Source organism: Acipenser ruthenus, chromosome 10, assembly GCF_902713425.1.
Source record: "Acipenser ruthenus chromosome 10, fAciRut3.2 maternal haplotype, whole genome shotgun sequence".
Classification (NCBI taxonomy): Eukaryota; Metazoa; Chordata; class Actinopteri; order Acipenseriformes; family Acipenseridae; genus Acipenser; species Acipenser ruthenus.
Genome location: NC_081198.1, coordinates 42,285,113 through 42,308,252, shown reverse-complemented (window position 1 = coordinate 42,308,252; position 23,140 = coordinate 42,285,113). Strand labels below are relative to the sequence as shown.

At 33.5% G+C, this 23,140-nt stretch overlaps 1 protein-coding gene across 3 annotated transcripts in view; it reads right to left on the bottom strand.

Moving 5' to 3' along the window:
• The window catches only part of LOC117404168 (fidgetin-like), a 45,438-nt gene extending 33,179 nt beyond the window's left edge, over positions 1 to 12,259 (bottom strand). Inside the window, exon 1 of one of the 3 annotated variants that reach the window (XM_034006949.3) lies at positions 12,059 to 12,259. Coding sequence is in view for 1 of the 3 variants with exons in the window: in XM_034006942.3 (XP_033862833.1) it covers positions 11,037 to 11,061 (25 nt within the window). In the remaining 2 variants the exon portion in view is untranslated. Of the gene's footprint in view, positions 1 to 11,036; positions 11,346 to 11,418; positions 11,464 to 12,058 lie in introns of those variants that run through there. The other 2 variants (XM_059032304.1, XM_034006942.3) reach the window with 2 other exon arrangements.
• Between the last annotated feature and the right edge of the window lie 10,881 nt (positions 12,260 to 23,140).

Sequence of the window (23,140 nt, the reverse complement as noted above, 5' to 3'; positions counted from 1 at the left end):
TCACAATTTTAAGCTTTGGTAAATAAAAGTAGACATACTACAATGCTGGCAGAATATGAATTCATACCTTCCACTCATATAAGTTTTGGTTGTTAATGCAAATTAGCTTAAAGTTAAGCAAGTCTACAACCGAACCAAAAGTCTGCAAATATTCAGTAAATCACACTGTTCTATCTCATGGATTTATAGCCAGTTACCCCCACCCACTATCAAACACCTGATGCAGTCTACTGTTTTGTAAAGCTGTCCAATTAATTCCAAAGTGAGAACAAAATAACCAGAATTGAAATACAATGTGCCACTAAAAAGAAAAAAAAGTGCCTCACTAGATCTGTTTGATATCTGCTGTAACAAAAACATAAAAAAATAAATCATCTTTTCACTTAGAACACTGGATTATGTAGGTAAGGCTACACTCCAGAAAAATCTGGGTCTGCTTCAAGTGTAGGATCTTCAAATATGGGGTATCTTGGGTTACTGCTTTAGAGCTTAGAAGTGATTCCCAACACAACACATAATGATTCACATAGCATTTTAATAAGCATAATATTAATATTTTGCAGTTGGAATTAACATCAGTAAGAAGGGCTTCCATGTTTCAATCTTTTTTCTGGTAGACAAAAAATATATATTTTTCTGTGCGACAATAAGACAAAAAAAAAATTCAAAAAATGTAACCGCCACAAAATAATAAAATGTTATTTTGTTAGAGGGCACTGTACTGTATGTCATGCTTATGAATTTCATGTCTAACAAGGATACTTTTATATAATGATAAATTAAATATTGATGAACTATGTCTACAACTTGACGATGCTACTAGAAAAGTACAATCTTCAACTTGTTTTGCTCAAAGCAAGATACAATAACCATGTTACAATACCATCACTAGCACTGGCAGCCATCTTTTTCCTACAACAAACCAGCTGATTGCTAATGCAGTAGTGAACACGGGCACTTCCCACCTCGTCTCTGCAGATCCACCAGGCAGCTGCTTCCCTTACAGAGCGGCGCAAGCTCCAGTTTAAATCTGATTACATGGCCCTCTTATTGTAGCAGCCCTAAACCTTCACGGCAGTTTACCAAAAAAAAACAATAACAACAACAACAACAATAATAATAATAATAATAATAATAATAATAATAATAATAATAATAATAATAATAATAATAATAATAATAATAATGACTTTTTTTTTTTATAGACCAGAAGACTGATAAGCTCTCTGGTAGCCAAGGTTCTTGTAGTCGATCTCTGGCAAGCAGCCAACACCGCTAACCAACTGTGTCTCAAGCTAGGATGAATGAAACATGCAGAAATAAGCAAACAGTAAAAACGTTAAACATTTTACAGACGGTCCCAATTAAAATCGATTGTAAACGATTACACTGCTGGTCCTACATTTTGAAAAGGATTTTAAAAGAAATAAACCCCAAAGTTATATCTAGCCTGAAGTTGTCTCATTCAGGTAAGCTAACTATTTTTCATGTCATGTTAAAAGTCTTATTAAGGTCAAGCAATTTATAGTATTTTAATAGTCTATAAGTCTAATTTGCCGTGAGTACTTAAACAGTATTACCTTCTATTGTGGTCTTTACAGGAGTAATAAGGCAGCATTTTTTACTCCTTAAGTCTGCTTTAATAGGTCTTCTGAGCATTTAACCTTTTCCTTCTCATGAACTATGGAATTCTTATAAAAAGCAGAAAATCATAACATCATTTCATGAAAAATGAGTTCACATGAACTGTCATCTTTAGATGTGTGCTCTCAGTCTTACATTTAAAATTTACAATCTGAAAAAAATGATGAAAAGTTTTGATTAAAAAAGCTGAACCTGAATTTTTTTTTATTTTTTTTTTTACTTCAAACAGTTTAAGTTTCAAAGTCCTTGAAAGTAAGATTAACTGTCCAAAGGTAATTAAAAGGATTATGTAAGGCTTGTATCAGGCTCAGTGTAGAATAGAGGTTGTGGAGTGAGTTCCAGAGAAGAAGGGTCTGTGAAAGCCCCCAGTAATGCAGGTGGAGGAAGAGGATTCCTTTGATATTGCTGGCAAATAACAGATGTGCACCAGGGCTCTGCTGCAGCCTCAGAAGAGGTGCTGTACAGGCTCACTGTTACTTTGAGCAACACCTGCACTCATTATATAATAAGCCATGGCTGATTTACTGGAATTTCAAGCCTTTAAGGAAAACATCTTCCTTTTCCTTTGGCTGAGGAAGACCTTGAGATAACATCATTTTTCAAATCTGATTAAATTAATAAGCAAGTATTTATTTCTGTTTTTGATTTAAATATAAAACACCAGCTTGCATGATAACTCACTCACAGCAAAAGGGTTTGCATTATCAGCATTGTGTAATTATCTATTTCAATAATACTTCAAAGTAAGGCATCAAGTATATTATTTTAATTTAAATCATTACCAAGCTGCATACAAAATACAGGTACCCCCCCCCCCCCCCCCCTGCCATTTACTCACATAACAATGAAAGTCAGTTTAAAAAATGTAAAAGTAATAATCTTCACACCAGGGCTCTTTCTATTTTAATTGCCACATACCTTCAATTCAAAAGGTCACTAAATAACAAGTGTGTACTGTTTTTTTTCAATTCTATATAATTTGTCTTATCTACTTCTAGATTAATTTAACAAAACGAAACCAAAAATAAAAAGTAACCATCTCTTTGGTATCAAATACAAAAAAAAAAGCTTTTAATTTATGACTGATTATTAGGGCTGCAACGAAGGGTACATTTTGACCTTCAAAGGTTCGGAACACATTACCGAAGGAAGGTTCGAACCTTCGATGGCACTAATTTGCATAATTTACTGGTGACGTCACCATAGCTATTAGTTTATAGTTTATTGAAAATCCTATTATTTTACAGGTAATCCATGTAAATGGAATAAAACATTCACATGTATTTAAAAAATATGTTATATAGAACAATAGTCCTGTTTTTATAATTTAAATAAAAATACACATTGTTTTATGTACAAGTACTTGGTGCTGCTTGTGATATATACAGTAAGCTTGCATTGCACCAGCACCAACTGCAGCGGACTTGGAAAAAACAAAGCTTTATTTAACTGTCTTATTTAACTGCTTTATTTAACTGTTATCGGTCACAGTCACATTTTATTACTACTAGAAATATTAATAATAATACTACTAATAATATGAACTTGATCCCAGAGATGGTTATGCCTCCATGATACGAGTCACTTGCACAGTTTGCATTCAACTTTTTTTTGGTCATCTGGGCATTTAACAAAAAAATCATAAACAGCAGAGGGGTTTCGAGACATTTCTTTCAATACAGAAATTAAAGGTTTGGCTCTGGATAACACAAGCTGGGGGGGGGGGGGGGGACGGTGCTCAGTTTTCGAAATTAAAATGATTAGTGTTAGTGTACATTGTGTGTGTTTCAAACATATTCTACCATATCACTTCTCTTACACTGTCTTGTACACTAGATATTCAGTACATATTTTACTGAAGCACTACAACCACTACAGGTACCGCCCCAGTGCTTTGGATACTATACCCTGCTCCATACACGGCAGCGGTGCCATACAGAGTTGCTACCGCACGTATAACGATTTGGTACACTGGTAGTGGATTTTAATACAACAATTTTAGCTTACGTAATATGCATTATAAAAATCAAATGTCAGTGACATTTAATGTGTGATTAACACGTTGTCAAAAGGTTTCTGTTAACAGAAAAACAAAAAAAACAAAAAAACACCACGTCCGTCAAGTTGCGTGAATGCAACTTGACGAACCTTCGAAGGTTTAAAACTACCTTCGAATTCCTGGCTAGCGAACGAACCTTCGAACACAGACCTACTGTATGTATGTATGTGTATATATATATATATATATATATATATATATATATATATATATATATATTATATATATATATAAAAAATAAATATATATATATATAAATATATATATATATATATATATATATATATATATATATATATATATATATATATATATATATATATATATATATATACACACACACGTACGTACAAGACGTATTCTTCATCTGACTTGAAAGCAAAATATCCAATAATAATGGTCACTAAGAATCAATACTTTAGTGTATCTAATTAAAATGTAAACAGTGTAATGAAGACATTCGTTTTTTAGGCAAAACGCCTCTCCCAGTGCCACTTGGGGTATGATAATTACTGAAGCAAATATATGATTTCAGATTAAAAGCATTACCGCTAAACCTTTTCTTTTTACACAAGGGGATTGTCTGTTCTGCCCAATCGGCCTGTACTTGCTTCTCCTTTAATAGTAAAAAATAAGCAAGTGAAAAAAAAAAAAAAAAACATGGAATGATGTAAATAGATGAGAGGTATCTAAATGCAGTGTTTAACACCAACCATCCTTTAAATGCATGATATGTTATGAGGGCATTAAACTACCTAACATTTCAAAAAAGTGTTTTTAATAGCTTACCAACTGAATCATTCGTCAAGTTACAATGAAATAAAGGCAAAAGTTGTATCTAACATTACTCTTTTAAATATATTTGGTCATTATAATTTAAAATTAACTGTACAGTAGTTTGCATTGTGCAAATATTCAATTAATAAAGTAGTGCAACACAAAGCTGGTTTATAAGGGCATATATCTTTATTTCATAATTGCTGTGAAGAACCAACTAATAATCCCCCAAAATGATTTGTTACTTTCCAAAAAAGGTTGGCAACTGCAAATCTGAAATACAGATGGCGGCACTTGAAAAAATACAGAAGCCGTAGTAACTTAAAATATGTGCAAAACCATACTGTACTTTAGTTCAGAAAACAGGACAGTAAGCACAGACATGTGAAGGGTACAGTATACAGGAATCTTACACAGGCATGGATAATGGACACATATACACACACACACATATATATATATTATATATATATATATATATATATATATATATATATATATATATATATATATATATATATAAATAAATAAATAAATAAAAAGTGTCTATGCCATATCCTGTCAGTCAGAACAAAAAACAGTCTAAGGAGACAGTGCCTGCGTCTAAATGAGATGGTAGGAAGAAAAGCAAGGGGGTGGGGGGGGGGGGGGGGTGTCAAGGATTCATGGTCCTTCATCTTTGCAGTAGAGCAAACACATCTCTCAGTATAGCAACAGACAGCTGCTTCCACTTTCTAATGCACCCTAACTTAGATCACTGAAAGAATTGTCAGCGCACAGAAAAACATACAAAGATAACATAGCCAGCTGCCATCAGAGAAGAGAGCGAGGAAAACAGGACTCACAGAAGAAATGGGATTTGCATGAGTCTGGCTCCCTTGGGTCCTCCTTGCTTTCAAATGGAAGGCACAAAAGACAACACTTAACATATTTTCTTAAAGATGACAACCTTGTGTTGATTTCATTTGAGCCCAGCTTTGTCAAGACTGGAGATATGAGAATGTATAATATCTGTAACAGAGACTGACAAATGTATCCATCAGTGCAGTTGAATGATTCATCTGCTTAAACAGATCCCTGCTCTCCCAGGGGTGTTCTCCAATGAGTAACTTTAGTTGGTTGGACGGTCTCTCTAATGCACAGCATTACAATATATAAAATTCCCACAGGATTTTTCTTTTTTTTTTTTTTTTTTTTTAAATATGCAATCTGCAAATGCATATATTCTTTTTAAGTGTCACTTAGAAAATGAGGTGTAGTTAAATGACTACGCGTTCAGAAAGAGCTATCAAAATTAGTGTGTCGGTTTGTCAAAACAAAAGTCACAACCTAAAAAACATAATGGAGAATTTCTTCAATGATTATAATTACCTTCTTCATTATCCCTTCGTCAGGAACTATTAAAACATGAAGCTGGATTAAATAAAATGACACATTATGTACATTAGGGATAACATTACCAGCAATGCCAATTAGGCAAACAAAAAATCTTTGAAGTGAAGATACAGCACAGACACTGATGAAAATATCTTACTACATAATTATAATCCCAGTAGACAGGTAGAAGACAAATGTCTTCCTTGCTTGATTTTATTTTAACATCTTATAAGACACTACTGTATACAGTATATGGCACAGAATTAATATAGACGTACAACTAGAAGCCATTTAAAATGTGTTGGCAGTTTAAAACTCAAATTATGCTATGATCTGTCATATAAAAAATTCAAAAAAAAAAAATAACTATCAATATTGAGTCATACAGCACAATAAACAGCTTTATTTACCAAATTTATCATCAGATTAGATATTTCAGAAATGGGGACAATCAAACATTTCCATTACTAATGCAAAACAGCAGTTCCCTACCACTGTAAAACTAAACGATAAGCCTAATTGCAGTCCTGCTCAGTTTCCAGAGTTCATGTACTCACATGCTAGCCCAATGACAGACCAGTGATTGTCATGGTTACTCTCAACATGGGTAGCCAGCACATTCTGTCACTTGTTTTACAAATTAAATAATGTATTAAAAAGATTATTATTATTTTGTTTCAGTTACATATATTTATTAAAATGACTAATGATTTGATTGGGAGTACTCGAGTACATCAGCTTAATCCTATTTGTCATGAACTTTAAGTGCAGGCAGGTTCACTAAAAATTATTAGAAAGAAAGGGGCTTATAAAATGGCAAATTAATCTGAAAAAATAAGAGATCAAACAGTTAAAATGATTCAGATTATGCTAAACAGTCGCACCACGCAGTTTGTGTGAAATGTCTTCTTAACAGTTTTTATTTTAATAAGACTTTTAACACTGACTGTTTTGTGTAATTGTCATCACGCTTCATACAGTTAGGGAGCCCATAGAATAAAAAAAAAGTAACATTCCAATAAGTCAATTAAAAGGTATGGTATGTAAAAACCATAAGCAGTTTAAAATGAATCTCTGTTATACAGAATTTAGTTAGTCGTACATATAATTATAACCAACATATTTAATCTAACAAGAATATTTATTCAGATTAAAGATGAAAACGAAAAATAGTATCAAAACACAAGAAATGTTAAGATTATGAACACTATAGTATTTGGACATTACCATGCCACTTGTCTCTACTGTACTACTCCAGTTACCTTCTCATCTAGCCATCTGACTAAATGTCCCTCTCCGTGTGTCAACACAAAAGACATCAAGTGTGCAGAGTGGTGAAAGGGGGTGGGGTCAGCAACTGTCATCTCAGGTACCACAAAAACCTGTCTGTCAACCTGGAAGCTCAAATTGCTTTCGTAAGTGTTACACTATTAAGGATAAACTGAGCTGTCAACTCATTTTACATGCTTACTGGAAGAGCTGTGCATGAAACCGAGACAAAAAGATTGTAATGGTTTATTATGGGATAAAAATCTTCCAGTAAAATCTTCACAGGTAATATTTTATGGGCCATATTCAAAAAGCATTGCTGCAATGCTAATTTCACACCCATTTCTAAAAAGAAAACTAACCATTATTGTTTTAAAGCTTCAAATAAATAACACAGAAGGTTAATTAAATAACGCATAACATGCACCTCAAAATGCTAGACTTGAGCACCAAGATAGAAAAGGGTAACAGCTTTACAGTTACATATGCTTCACAGTTTCCTTTTATAATACTACACTAGATTTCCTATTCAAAAAAATTATTTTTTCTATATGGAAGCTATCTTATTCCTTGGAAATGTCATACTCGTTCATTTCAAATTAATTCAACGTACCTACATTTACTAACTAGATATAATTCTTATATTAGCTCAAAGCAAATAGTTTAATAATCAATGTATAAAGATTCAGCAGATTCTGTCAAGACAATACACTTGTCCACAAAGCATATGACTGTAGTTTTAAGTCATAAATAACAACATAATAGCACATGTAACACTGTACTTTTTTTTTTTTTTTTTTTAGCAGACTGAAATTTTTCTGGATGGCAAACACTTTGAAAACCCATGAAACCAAACTACGACTAATATAGTGCTGTTTAAGCACATCTAGTTAAGATGTATTAGTGGTACATATTTCTTCGGGTCGCTATTTTTCCCCCTGTCTATTGTCTGCTACTTTTGCACAGATCATTAAATGCATTTGTTCTAACATTTCAAATGCCACTCTGCTGTTATAGCTCTGTAAAGGTAAATTACACACTTCTCTAATAGCTGTTGAGGCATTTATGACAGGTCTGTTTTGACAGCTCTAAAAAATGTTTTTGAACAAGACACTATAGAAAGTAAAGGCCTTTGTTTTTAGAGAAAGCTGCCAAAATAAGCATGTTGATGACTGTACTGCGAAGAAGCAGAGTATATTTCATTTAAGGTAACACATGGACAACGATACACCTGACAGCAATATTCTAGATCAGCTCAATTATTTATGAAACTATCCAGTCATTCTTGTTGTAAAACATGCACATGAACTTAGACAATCAAGCAAGTTATGTAGAAAAATGACATTATCATTCTCAGTGAGGTGGGATCGGGGAGTTGTTTGATCATTAAGCAGAAGAAGAAAATAAAAACAATATAAAGCAACAAAACAATTATTTTGAGCTTCAGTTGTATATCAATTGCAGCATTGCAATAGTTCAAAATTACCAAGAATCACCATTTTATGGCAAATAGATTGTATCAATGCATACTTCTGGGAAGCTGATCTTGTGGTATACCTATAACTGCTGTATGTTACAAGGTATATCATAAAGCTGAAAGTCGGTAGTGTGTCAGTAACCTCTCTGGGTATTTATGTTCTCATATATAAACTTATATTTACATCCCCTTATTCATATTTTATTATCTAATCCCACCATACAATCTGACATTTTGGTCACAAGTACCGCAACTATAATCCCACTGTACCCCAAAATGACACCAAAACAGTAACCCAAACCCCCATCAAAACATAATCAGAGACATTCACATAGAAGCTAATTTTGTATAAGTGATCTTTCCTTTCAAAACAGGAGAACATGTTATTGCATACTGGGTGAAAATAAATAGTTTTAAAACAATTGCATGTAGTTAACAAGTGTGTTGGTGAACACATTGGAGCTGAAAGTATTCCCTGTAAAATGTTACAGTACAAAATAAATCCAGTAGAAAAAAGGCTTTCTGAGTTTTAACAGAATTCATAAAATGGTTCTGCTGCAGCAGAAAAAAACTGTTTTGTCTTCTAGATAGAAAAAGTGTCGATCTGTATTTTAAGGGGTGTAGAAGATTGTGCCCCAGTAAATTTAAACATGGTGGAATGTAAACAGTATCACAAGTGCACATAATGCAATGAAAATGCATTAAAGGATCACAGTGAACAACTGAAAATGACTGTGGGGCTCTGCAATGCTAATTAAAAATGATACCACTAAACAAAAGATGCATCACATACCTCTCCAGCTGAAGTACACTTTGTACTAAAATTAAAGTGACCATTTGAAATGAAAAGAAATGAATAAACTAATGGACTAAAAAAATATGCATATTAAGATTCTAATATAGTCTAGACAAAACCTCGCAATTTAATGTAGATTTTAGAGGTTTTCACTTGAAGTGTGAGGAGTTCCATGCACACATTTAATATAATGTAGCGACCTTAGCATACAATAAGTACAGAAAGAAGTAAATAAATAACCTTTCCTTGAAGTAGATATTTGTAATTTCAATAAATCGGCAGCAACTGATACACGTTTCTATGATAAACAATGTAGCGCGTCTTTTTATTAGTATTATTATTTATAAAAATAAAAAGCAACCCGTTTTATTTATTTTAATTGTAAATTTTTCAAAACAGATCTTTGCAAAAACACTCAACAGTGCCTATTATGATATTGAATGTTTGTTATCCATAACGGCACGATCTTTATGATATAAAATCAAACAGCACGCGTCCACCTAATCCTATCACCTTCATCTTCCAGAATCGCACTATTAATGAGCAGCAGATCACAGCAAAACATTTTCTCCATCAAATATCTCAGCTCTTAGCACTCTTTCCTGCCCCCGATTTAAAGTGTACAAATGCAATATCCGCCTCATCAGATGCATGCAGCCCAATCTGCTCTGAATATATATTAGAGCTTTAACATGAGACCAGGGAAATCTCCCATCTGGTAAGCACATTCCCCGGAACAGCATAGCGAAAGGGCGCTGCTCTCATTCCTAAAACATTTCTCCCTGCAAATGATGTGCATCTAAAACAAACATCTACTACGCCAAGGGTCCAATTGACTCCAACCAATTCAAATGCAAAAAAACAGAACAAACAGTTATTTATTATTTGCTATGTGCAGGATGGGAAAGTGGATTTGCGACTATATTAGAAAACAACTACTGTAGCATGATTGTTTTTATAACCTACAACTATGTTAGATGCATACCAAAAACACTACCATGTTTGTAATGCACAGCACAAAATACTGAACACGGAAAAGTACCTGGCTGAAGCGTTAATCTTTCCAAAAAAAAAGTTCCAAATTCGAAACTAGTTTCTCATACCACTAGGTTTAGCATTCCAATTTAAAATGGTAAATGTCTAGATATATAATGAACTTGTGTGTGTTTACATGCAAATAAAACACAACAATGCTTTTCATTATAAGCAGATATGATCCATTATATATTTTTTTGGTTAAATATTGTTTTGGATCAAACTGTTCAGTGTTAAATAAACACTAACCGGTGAATTAAACTGTTCTATTTTAATGTTTTGTAAAGAAAACTTAGTCCCACGATAAATGCAAAGAGTAACAAACAAACAATTAAATTAGTTAGATATCCGCTGTTTCTTAAACTGCTAAGTACCCCGTGTAAAAGTATAACAAAACAGATAAGTCAATAATATACATGCACAAAAAGCGAAAACATAAAACTGCATGAAGGAAAAAAAAAGAATAATAATTAAAACGTACCATAAACAGTGGTCATATTTGATGGCATACACACAAACAAGCACAATCCCAAAGGCACACCATGCTATTTATTGTTTTTTTTAATTCGCTGTAAATGAAGTAGATCCCAAAATTGACATACCATAAACACTGGTGCTACTGATCATGTCTTGCTGCAATAACAAACAAAAAAAGCTGAATCGGAATTTTCACAAGCAGGAATTCCAAAGGTTGCTTTTCATTAAAGCCACTTTTCCTCTCAGCTATCAAATTTCACTGCTTGAACGTGGGCCCTTTTCGTCAGGTATTCATTTAACCAACATGCATAGAATTAAGGGGAAAGCAACATCAACAAGACCAGCGATGTTTGATAGCAAGTGACGAAAGAAAGAAAAAAAAAATACAAGCGCATGACCAAGAATGCAAATCCATGTCAATTTCACTCGCTCCCGTTGAAAATACCAATAGCTCTAGGGATGGTAGTAATAGGATCACAGGATTGTACATGCCATTAAAAAATATACCTTTTCTTTCGCTTTCCGAGACGGCGATACACCCACCACGCTGCACCCCCCTCCCCTAGCCACTTTAAAAATAGATGATGCGGTTAGTTTTCTCACTCCGCAAGACCAATGACATTTTTATGTACCGGTTCACACTGCTGTAATGACTACATACAACTTTAAAAAATAAAAACAACAATCACTTATTTCAACTTCCCTTTCACCAAGAAGTTACTTTGTAGCCATCAAACCCCACCCTACTCTCACTTTCTTATTTTAAAACAAACAACTGGCATCCTAAAGGAAATTCGCATGGGGTATTTTTCAACATAGCCAACTCCTAATCCTCGGCATACTTTACTATCGTAAAGTGTTTATTTTCCACTCTCTACTTTAAAAAAAATTAGCATGGGTGTTATTTGATGCATAGGGACGTTTTGAGGAGGTACATACACACACACACACACACACACACACACACACACACACACACACACACACACACACACACACACACACACACACACACACACACACACACACACACACACACACACACACATATATATATATAAAATACATAACGCGGTTGATCTGCCATAGCATAGCTCCTGCATTACTAAAAATTGCCTAGATCACAGATACCCATGTAAACTCTTACCTGGGTGTGTGGCAGTGCAGCCTCAGAGGTTAGAGTAACATCGATCCGATGTGTTTGCTGATGAATGGGTGCTCGGGTTAAGTGAGGATGCCTACGATTTTAAATCATTCCAAGTTTCTGAAGGAAAGACTGACTACAGCCTCTGCCATGTTGGAATTTCAAACCCAAAACAGCTGCTCCTCAGAAGCCAGCATGCCACTGCAGGACGCATGCGTTAGCCTGGAGGAGCCAAATTCAAATTACTTTTTATATCCAGAGCTGGGGTAATTCACGGCGTTATGTATGAGCTGTAGTGAATGTCTTGAGAACTGCACAATAACATGTTTTCACTAAAGATACAGTGTATGTAGCTTTAGAAAGCTTTTTTTTCCCCTAGTTCTGTAGAATGCATGCATCAGAGGTTATCCAACAAATCTATTTTAAATATATTACATTCTAGGTTTTAATTTAATTTCCCCAAAGAGTAAATCGTATCCAATGTTTTTTTTTTCTCCAATATTCGTTTATTTTGGGATATTATATATTTTTTTCCATAGCTTTCAGCAAACTGTTTTCCTCTTTCCACCTGATTTATAGAATTTTTGGAAATAGGGAATCAAAAACATCGGGCATCTAACATTATACTGAAGCACATAACTTGGCTGAAAGCCAGTTGGATGGAGCTATTGTAAAAACATTAAGAATTTCAAACATGAAGCAAATAAAATTGACCAAAACTAAAATGAAAATAAAAGAGGACTGGGGATATTATACCAATCAAATAACCATGAAGAGATACACATACCCATTCAGTTTTGGTAATGGTATTATACATGCTAACATTGCTAACAGTACTGTGCCCATGATTTGGAGCACATTATTTTCTAAAAGGTAACAAACCTCCTTGCAAGAATACACCTTGCACAAATGATCATAATTAATCATACACTTCATAAACACAGCTGCTTAGAACACCTGCATTGCATACACAGCCTGATTGCATTACTTTTCACACAAAATAGCTAAATGTAATATAAACTACATTTAAAAACAATTTACTTTCAAAGAATAACAGGGGAAAGAATAATGTGTCTTAAAATCATGCCATGCAATCATATTTAGTATCACCAATGAATTCTTCAAAAATGAAAAGACCAAATGGGTAAAGTGAATTTGCAAGGGGGGTGGTAATATCTGAATATTTCATCACTCCTGAGCAAAATAAATAAATACATACAAGCTATTCAAGCTTCTTTAAATATTCTGTATGCACTTAAAATGTTACAAATATCGTATAGATTAATGCACACTGAACAAATCTATACTTGGGATCTTATTGAAAAAAATAAAAAAACAACACAAAATAAAAATGAAAACCTTGATGCATCAAGTCATTGTACTATATGTGACACACATCACTGGAAACGTTACCCGGGTAGCATGGTTCCAACAATCTAAACTGATGGATCTTAGTATCGCCACCCTTTAAATATATTAATCCAAAAGGGGTGATTTATTGACCCCCTTATTAACATCACTGCATACAATATCAAGAGAGAGATCCATGAAGGAGACAATTTAAATGTTTTAGAGCAGTGTAAGATCTGTCTGTAGTTCAAACCTTATCCTGCTCAAAGGGTCTTACTAAAAACAGACCTCCTATCTATGAGCAGTGAGGAAGATGAGATCACATCTCACATTGACAATCTATTCCCAGAAATGGGATCTTCTGTGGGCATGGCAGTCAGACCAATCAGCAACTCTGTGTGGAATATACTCTGGGAGAAGTATTAAGCTGTTTAGCATAAGCCTAGAGGAGTAGAAAGAACACTAAAAAGACAGCTCTGCATTAAATACATATTTGATTACTTCTTATATTACCATTTTTGTAGCTGTTTGAAAAATACTAAGCGTCAGTAAGATAGAACCTCAGACGTGTTTTCTCTCGCTATAGTGTTACATTCTTTAAAAAAAGTTGAATCACCCCTAGTATGTATACTTCACAATTGACTTAATAGATTTATTCCAAACAAGTGTTTCATTCTGTATAACATATGCCTAGTTTATTGCTGCATGCTTTACCATAAATTTGTTTTCCTGATTATGCAGTATTTTATACATTAAGTGAGATTTGCTCCATAGTATAGTCCTATCCAGTCGTGTAATTAAATGGAAAAATGAACTATATGCGGCATCAACAGCAGAGCAAACACTCAACATAATGTTGCAATGTATAAACAATTTTTTGATATTTTCAAATCTTAGATTTCTGTTTTTAATAATACAATCACGCGTGTTTTCATGTTAATATGCAGGATGGATAGTTTACAATGAGACAAGATGGCATTGATACATCCTTCCCAATGATAATTATAGAACAGACATTGAATTAGTAATTTCAGCCCTAATTAGTGCCTGAATGGCCTAGATAGCACATTATTAGTGGACCATCATGAAACACGAATTGAAGACATCAATGCTGATGAAAAAAGAATATCAGATACAGTTCATTGATGTTATAAACATAACACCAATTTACAGCTATTCAAACAATTATGATTTCCATGTAATAGATTGATCTGCAATCACAAAAGCATTTTTTTAGGGAGCAATTTAATCTTATTCCCTACAGTGCATCCGTGTGTCATACTAAGTGCAGTATATACTCTAGTTTTTTGGGGGTCCGAGAGTGTGGCAGGGTAAAAGGGCATTTATATCTGGTGTAAGTGAAAATGAATGCTTCAAAATAAAGCTTCTTGCCAATTATTAGCATTAGCAAGATGATCACTGGGGCCTAGTATAAAAACAAATCAAAGACATTATGAAATATAACTATACCACCACTGTATGTATCTTCTTCTATTGTTTTTTTTCTTTATATTGTTGATTTCATGCATCATACTGTAGTTCAAAACATTTATATCTATTTCTTCCTGGTACCACATGAGTTCCTGTGCTAAAAGTCAATATCCATGGTCTGGTAGAAATATAGTAATATAGTATCATAGAGAGCAGTTTCAAACGGTACATGAAAAATTTACATATCCTCAACAAAAGTAAAAAAAAAAAAAATGAGAAGAACAAACACACCAATGTTCTCTACCACTTATTGCTGCAATACTCAGTGCAACCAATGAATGAAAGAACCACTGTTTTATCTTAATAAAAGAAGTGGAAAACCAGAATAAAAGAAGTACCCAAAGCATAAGTGGGAAATATATCACAAAAGGAACATTAGAGCAACTGAAAGTTTTCAGGACAAATGAATCAAAGTATTATCTGTATAACACCCACAGTGCTGTGCTTGTGAAGAATGAACAGCCAGATGGCACTTCGTGTTGGATAGTATGTCCAGGGTATTTTGGTTGATAAGCAGATAAACACATTGTTAAAAATTATAACATAATTTATGTACTGTAATTGAAAAAAGTTGCCAATTTCTAAATCCTTATTTTATAGCCGATGAACGATGCAGAACGTTTTCAAGATCTAGAACTTTTGGATGAGACGTAAAAATGAGGTCCTATTGTAAGTGACTCTGCAGCAGCAATTGTGATGCATATTTCACCCCCAGGTCTCTGTAAGTCGCTTTGGATAAAAGCGTCTGCTAAATGACATAAAATTATTGGAACTATTATAATAGATGTAGGGCTATGAAGAACATATCATGCTGATTATTTTAATATTTAAAGCAAAGGCTGCGTGGAACTATCTAATTTTTAAATGCTCCTACAAGAGAGCTGTACAATTTTTATTATGTAAAACAAAATTAAATAAGTGCGCTAGCATATCTTTAAAAATATTAACATGAAAATGTTATATGCTTTTGGATGGACATCATAAGCTGTCTAAAAAAACTGTGAAATTAACATAATGATAGAATGCATTGTGATCACTGTTTTTTGTGAATTATTCAGATTTGTATACCAGTAATTTGAATCATGGTAATTTAGCATTGTTGTATAGTGAGAGAGAGCATGTGAAACCGAGGGAAAATGCTTAATGTCATAATAAAATGTCATAGAATAAAAGTACTGTTTTCTTCATGCTTCTGTCTGAGAAATATAAACTGCAATAGATTAGAATCCAGGCTTATGCTTTTGGACACAAATAGCTTTAGGAACTGTTGCATAGCTTAGTATCTCAGGATACATCTTGTTATGTTTTCATAACTTCATAACAAGTTGTGCCCACAATTCATTTCCAGTTATAAATATTTGATGGCTGTGTCTGTTTTGATTGAGTGTGGTCGAGTGAAGGGATTCACATTGTTACAATGAATAATCTGGCTTTGTTGTATTTTTCTGCCTCTGTGGTTTAGAAAAGATCTATATCTCAAATTATATATATATATATATATATATATATATATATATATATATATATATATTTCAGGTTAAAAGAAGACTGACATATTAAAAATTGGATGACATTAATAGAAACATATATATCCACATGGGCTTTGTAACAACAAAATTAGTTTAACCATTTTTATTAAACTAATTTGTATTTAATTTTTTTGAAATATTAAGTATATGTAACGAGCAGTGTTGTGTGATATACTGCCATTATGGATTATGTCCTGTTCTCACCCAGCCTCCACCCTGTTATGTACTGTATATACACACCCATCATTATAAATATTCGATTTGTAAGATGATTTCCAAATTCAGGGTTAGACCCATATTCTAGTCACAGATAAAACCAGTTTTCAGTTACTTTAGGAATCTAGCAGTCACTGCCACACAAGATTATTTTTTCTTATTTATCTATTTTATTTTGTGATCTACACTGCCTGGCCACTTTATTAGGACCGGTCTATCCAATTGGATATTAACACATGTGGAGACACCTACCAGCCCTGTGTGGTCTATGCAACTTTGCGTCAAGGCTGTGATCAGGGGAAATTATGGCCACACCGATTATACTGTAGATATAGGTCCAAATAAAGTGACCAGACAGTGTAAATCAGTATAAATACAACTCTTGATGAATGATATGTAATTTATTATTTGTAGAAGTTGTAGTTCATAGCAATGTCATACAATTACCACAAACATAAAATGATCATGTTATTATACATTTCTTGGTCAAAAGTGTTTTAATCAGTACAATACAGCAGTAGTTTGTTGGTTTTACTAAAACTTTGTTGAACCTTATTTTGTATAAGCAATAGATTAGCTTTGTAGCCCATTGCATTTCCATTCACTGATCGACACACTGAAGTAGGAACGTGCCATTTAGAAATTCATAACAAGTTTGCTTTGAGTTAACTGCAAATTTACTCTGAATAGATTTGAACTCTCTAACCATTTCAGAAGTAATGATCAGGACATAACTCTAAACAGTACTTCTTTCTAATCAATATTATTACTTTGCCTCACCTTGTAAGTCGTTAATAAGTCTTGGTTGTTTTGAAACCTTTTCGAACAACTGCTATGGTGGTGTGAACTGAGTGGTGTCGCTGTAGTTTGCAATGACAGTAAAAGACTTTGAAGAGCACAGAGACTGTAGATATCAGCGGGATTTGGGAATTAAGGCATGCATACAACGAGGGATGAAATGCATTTTATTTTGTGGCAAAGCATGTTAGAGAGCCTAAATAAACAGTGATTATGATTTTAACAGAGGCCCGTGCCTCGGTGCCTCATAGCAGCCTTGACATTTAACAAGCTTTCCTTGTAGTACTATATCTTAACTCTGAACTACTGGGGGAAATAACAATGTAAATAAGGTCATCTTAGAAAGCTTCAGTTCCACCAGGTAATGGTTAAATCAGCAGTGGAAGTTGTGGTTTATAATGGATAACATAAATGTTACAGCTACCCTTCGTGCAAACTAGCAATATACTGTAGCAGAAGACAGTAATATCTTTCAATTTCATCCCATTCCTAGTTCTAACTCTGATATTTACAATGAAGCAATATTTTCTGCTTCATTTTGCTTCAGTTATTTGAATAAAACAGGTGCAAAAGCAGCACTAGAGAACAGTAAATGTGTATCTTGCCCTTTGTATCTTAATGTAGTACAAGTACAAGTGCGACAAAATTACAACCAAAACAAATAGCCAGAGACCGTCAATGGAAACAAAAGCAATGTTATAAGTGATAAATCTGTTGAGGAAATCGAGAACTGTAATCAAATAAAGTAGACGTCTGCTTCTACAATGAAACTCAATGACTGTTGAGAAGTATAGGGTTTCAAAAATTGAAAAATAAAACGTTTGGCTTTTCTGCACTGTTTGATGATGTGTAGCCAAGTCCCTTTATGGACTGAGGCTAACATCCTAATGGGGACAAGCTTGAAGTGAATAGAGCCCACAGAGGATAAGCTACTAAATCTTGCAATAAAAGCAATGTGATTTACAGTAAATTCCAGAGGGCTGACAGCACCACAGCTGAGGGCATAAACACTTATTTCAATGCTAGGCCTTCAGTCAGTTCTATATGCTGTGAACTACAATAGCACACTGAGGCATGCTGCTTACCAGCAATGACTTTGATAAATAACTAGGAAGTCCCACTGTTGGCTTAAAACTAGAAGTTGTTCACTTGCAATTCTGCATTTGTCCTGCTTTAATAGGTATGGAAGTGGCTTTAGCAGTAATCTGTCAGTGATTGATTAGGCCTTACCAAATCCCTACTCTGCTCTGTTTTCAGCTCTTTGCTTTCCACAGCTGTGAATTTACAACAGAATAGCTATATTACTGTGTGCTGTATTTACCTGGAAGGTAAACACAGTTAATTCCACTCAAGTGATATCTGCACAGGAACATCCTAGGAGATTTTTAAACCAGATGTATATATGTATAAAAACAAGATATACTGTCAAAATGTTCTAGAAGAGTCCAGACCCATTCTGTAATGGTTTGAAGATGCTCAACCCATTCTACAGTATAATTGTGCATGAGGCTCGAACCCTTACAGAATGCATCAATCCATTTAGGTATCTCATTTGATGAAGAAATGAACGTTACATAAATACAAATTTCAAAAACGTTTTCGACCAATATCTGGGTAAATGCTCGTCAGATTAAAAAAATATCTTATATTAGTATTTAACCATTTTTGTCATAAACAAAATTCTTATAAATGGTGTTTCTTTCCTACTAATGCATTCATCACCAGGATGATCATGTTTCTGAAAATGCAAAATTCTATACCCCTTTAGAAAAGTTAAATTTAATCCAACCCCTTAATGTCAATGTAAGCTCTATTTGAAGAAGTAATAATTCTTGAATGACGAAGGTCATAGAATTACATTGTGTGTGTGATGTCAAATAAATGACTCGATGGAAAAATAAAAAATAAATGGAAAAGGAAAAATTGATCTAATGACTTGATGGAAAAATACCTTGAACCATCTATTGACATGTTATGACATCTTATTAGGTTATGTATGATGAACCCGAATGTCATATCAAGATCATTGTGTTTCACTGTGGGTCAGTAAAGTTCACATGTTGCATTTAGGAATTTGCTCATCCTTATTTTTTATTGTTCTTGTTGTTTATTTGTGTATTTATTTTATGAACAGAGTTGTTAAAAACAATGATAAAAAGAAAATTATAATGTCCTGGTACTACAGTTATGCCCCATACCAATTTACCTCATATACACTTCACGTTTTTATATACCATTTAAAAACCCTTAATTTGGTTAGCTACTCTTATCTTCAAACTACCTTTCAAAACAGCACTATTGCAGTCAATTGTTGCATTTACATGGTGGTGTTAAGTGTATAATGATGCTGTCAACCCAGTTTACACAATTTTGATAACAGCTGTCAGCATTTTCAGAAATATGAAAAATCATAAACAACAATAGCAGAATTTCATCAATACAATAATAATAATAATAATAATAATAATAATAATAATAATAATAATAATAATAATAATGAAAAAAACAGCACAGTGTTTTTGAAATTTAAACCCTTGACTTCTAACTAGGATGACCATATGTGTGCAGGTTCACAGGACAGGTCTGTTTTGTAACAGATCCTAATGCATTCAGGTGCATGTCTTTATACAGGACTACAAGTACCAGATTGCATTGAACGCATTGAGTTACAAACCCAAACTGTGCCAGACTATTCTGGTGAACCCGGAGCCATACAGCCACCCTTCTTCAAACACACCCATCATATCAGCTCACATAATTGGGTGCAGGTTGATATCAGTTTATGATGGCGGAAGTTTTGGAAAGCAAGTGATAATGGACATCAGGTGTTGAATACAATTAGTATAAGGTCTGCTTTAAGGTATAAGGTACTGTTTAAAATAGAAAATAAAACAATGTGTATGTTTATACTAATAGAATTATTTGAACAGGAATTATTTCTTTCTTTTGTGTGTGTTGAGAATCACATGACATAATATGTTGCAACAAGAAGACCATGGTCACTACATGGAATAATATTATATTAAGACTGTATCCATTGAACCCAGATTCCACACAGATACAGATTTCTTTAATCAAGTATTTGTAACAAAGCTTTGCAATAATGCAATTCATTTCACATTCAAAGAATATTTTAGTTATTTTTAAGCAAGAGGTCTAAGCATTAACATTCTTGTATGAATTTTAATGGAGACACTTAAATGGTAATTATTCCTCTCAGCTCAAATGCAGGTAACACATGGAATTCAATCAGTGTTCATGCATAATGACCATCATTAGGAGAAAAATAATAACGACATCCTATCTACATTAAACCTGCAGACACTTTACACAATGATCTCAATCCCATTATTGATCTCCATGGAGATAAGCAATTGTCACTTATTCTGCATAGAATGTGAATGTTAAATACGGCACATTTGTTTGCAACAACTATTTTAGTTCCATGTAATTAACTACTTGAAAGCTGGATACTTGTTCTTAGTAATTGAACATGGGAAACAGGAACGAGTCATTGACCAATTCACCATTTTTAACTTTTGGCATTTAGGACCTAAATCTATATAAGATGATACACATTTTTATAAGTGGATTCGACGAGTCCGAAGGTTAAAGGTTGATGTTACATGTTTTAGGGAACCAGGTCCTGATCTATGGTTGCAGACAATATCTACAGCATGTCTAATGTAATTCTTCAGAATAGAAGAACTTGTAGTGAAAGATCATTTGAAAAATATGTGTATTTTTCAAAATACTTTTGTCTCTGTAAATATATACTTTTATTACATAACCGTTACAACATGAAAAATAATATGCTAAATCACATAATGTATAATTAGGTTTATTCATTTTTTATATGAAAAATTATAATTGGCTATATTTATACAACAAAATACCATACTGTTATACTAATTTATATGTGTATACACACACTGTTCATATAGTTTTCAACTTAAGTACAGTAATACAATGGAAAATGAATTGGTTCCTATTTAAATAATAGGATCCACAACAAAATACTACAGATGAAAACCCACCCATTATTTTGTGTTTAGCTTCCATGTTATTTCTTGGTTAAGTTTTGAGATTTCTTTTGTGTCACAGAGCATAAATATTTAAATTTTATCTGCGGTACTAATGAGTAAAATCATTAATGACAAACGCTGTGAATGGAATTTCAGAGTAGACCTGCGGATTAAGTACTGTAGTGTATTCAAAATGCCTGTGAGTGGCAAACTTACAGTTAGATATTTGGTCTTATGCTATTGATCCAGTTTCTTAATCAATATCCATGTTCCTGGTTTATTGACAAAAAGTTATTAAATGTAATTTTAATTTCAGCTAATTTGCTAGATTGAATGTCAACTGAAAGTTATCTTCTTGGACAAAGGGGGATTTCATACTAATTCTGTTTTCCAAAATGTACACCATTTTATATCCCCTTGCCATGCTACCGTGAAGTGTTGCAGTAAAAGAGACAATTAAGCAATAGCCTAAAACACACAAATAATACAATGCAACATTTATCAGCTAAGGCGAATTGTAGATTTTTTTGATTATTTTTATTTTTTTATTTTTTGTCAAAGTTGTATGGTCAACTAAAATAAATACATTTTTCATTAAACCGAACTCAGATAACACAAATTTACTCTGAATGCAAATGTTTAACATTTGAGTGCTTGTCGTTTAATTACAGCACTCACTCAATTACAGCAGTTTCTGTGTTTATGTTCTCTGTGTAACAGGGTGCAGTCTGGGCGTGAACCGGCGACCTCGCATACCACTACCTAGCGTCTTAGCCCACTGTGCAAAATAGCCAATCTGCATTCGTGTTTATAGGGCTCTTAACCTTATCTCAATTCACAGACAGGGGACAGAATCCCTAATGGCTGTGCATCACATACATGCACATACACATTATTTATGTACACTACACATGTAGGTAACAATTCAGTGGATACAGTATGTGCAGTAATATCAATGTACAATACATTCTCAAGGTACAGTAGTTGGTTTGACTATTTGGCAGAGTTCTCATGGTAGTAGCAATTGCTAATAAAACAATTTTATTTTTTTTGGTCCTTTGAAAGTCATCTTATCGAGAACTGACTGTAACCCTGTGCTGTGGACATGTGCCTTTAGATTTGGGGGAATTACCTCAGTAGGCTGGGTACCTATTTTGAGGCTGAGAGGAATATTACCTGGCTGGACAAAATCCCTATGGTTTTTTTCCACTAGATTCAATAGCTCTCCAGCTGGATGGGCTCCATCAGATGGATAAGCTCACTGAAGCATGCTGTTCAGCCCAATACATACTGTAGATACACTGGTAAAGTATATATCACATAAGGATGGAGGGCACACTTCAGAGATAATAATAACACTACTACTACGACTACTACTACTACTACTACTACTACTACTACTACTACTACTAATAATAATAATAATAATAATAATAATAATAATAATAACCACCTGTACAGCACCCTCCAATATGAACCCTTTTTTGTTTAACTAACCTTGAATATATACACGTTAATATTTGTTTTTAGTAATTTTACTTTGAAGCAAGCTATATTTTCAATGTACGTGTCTATCTGAGAAAGGGGTGGGTGGGGAATACAGCTGGTTTAGGTATGTCTGCTAAATAAACAAATAATAGGTAGCTGACAGTTCTAAATAAAATAATAATAGTTAA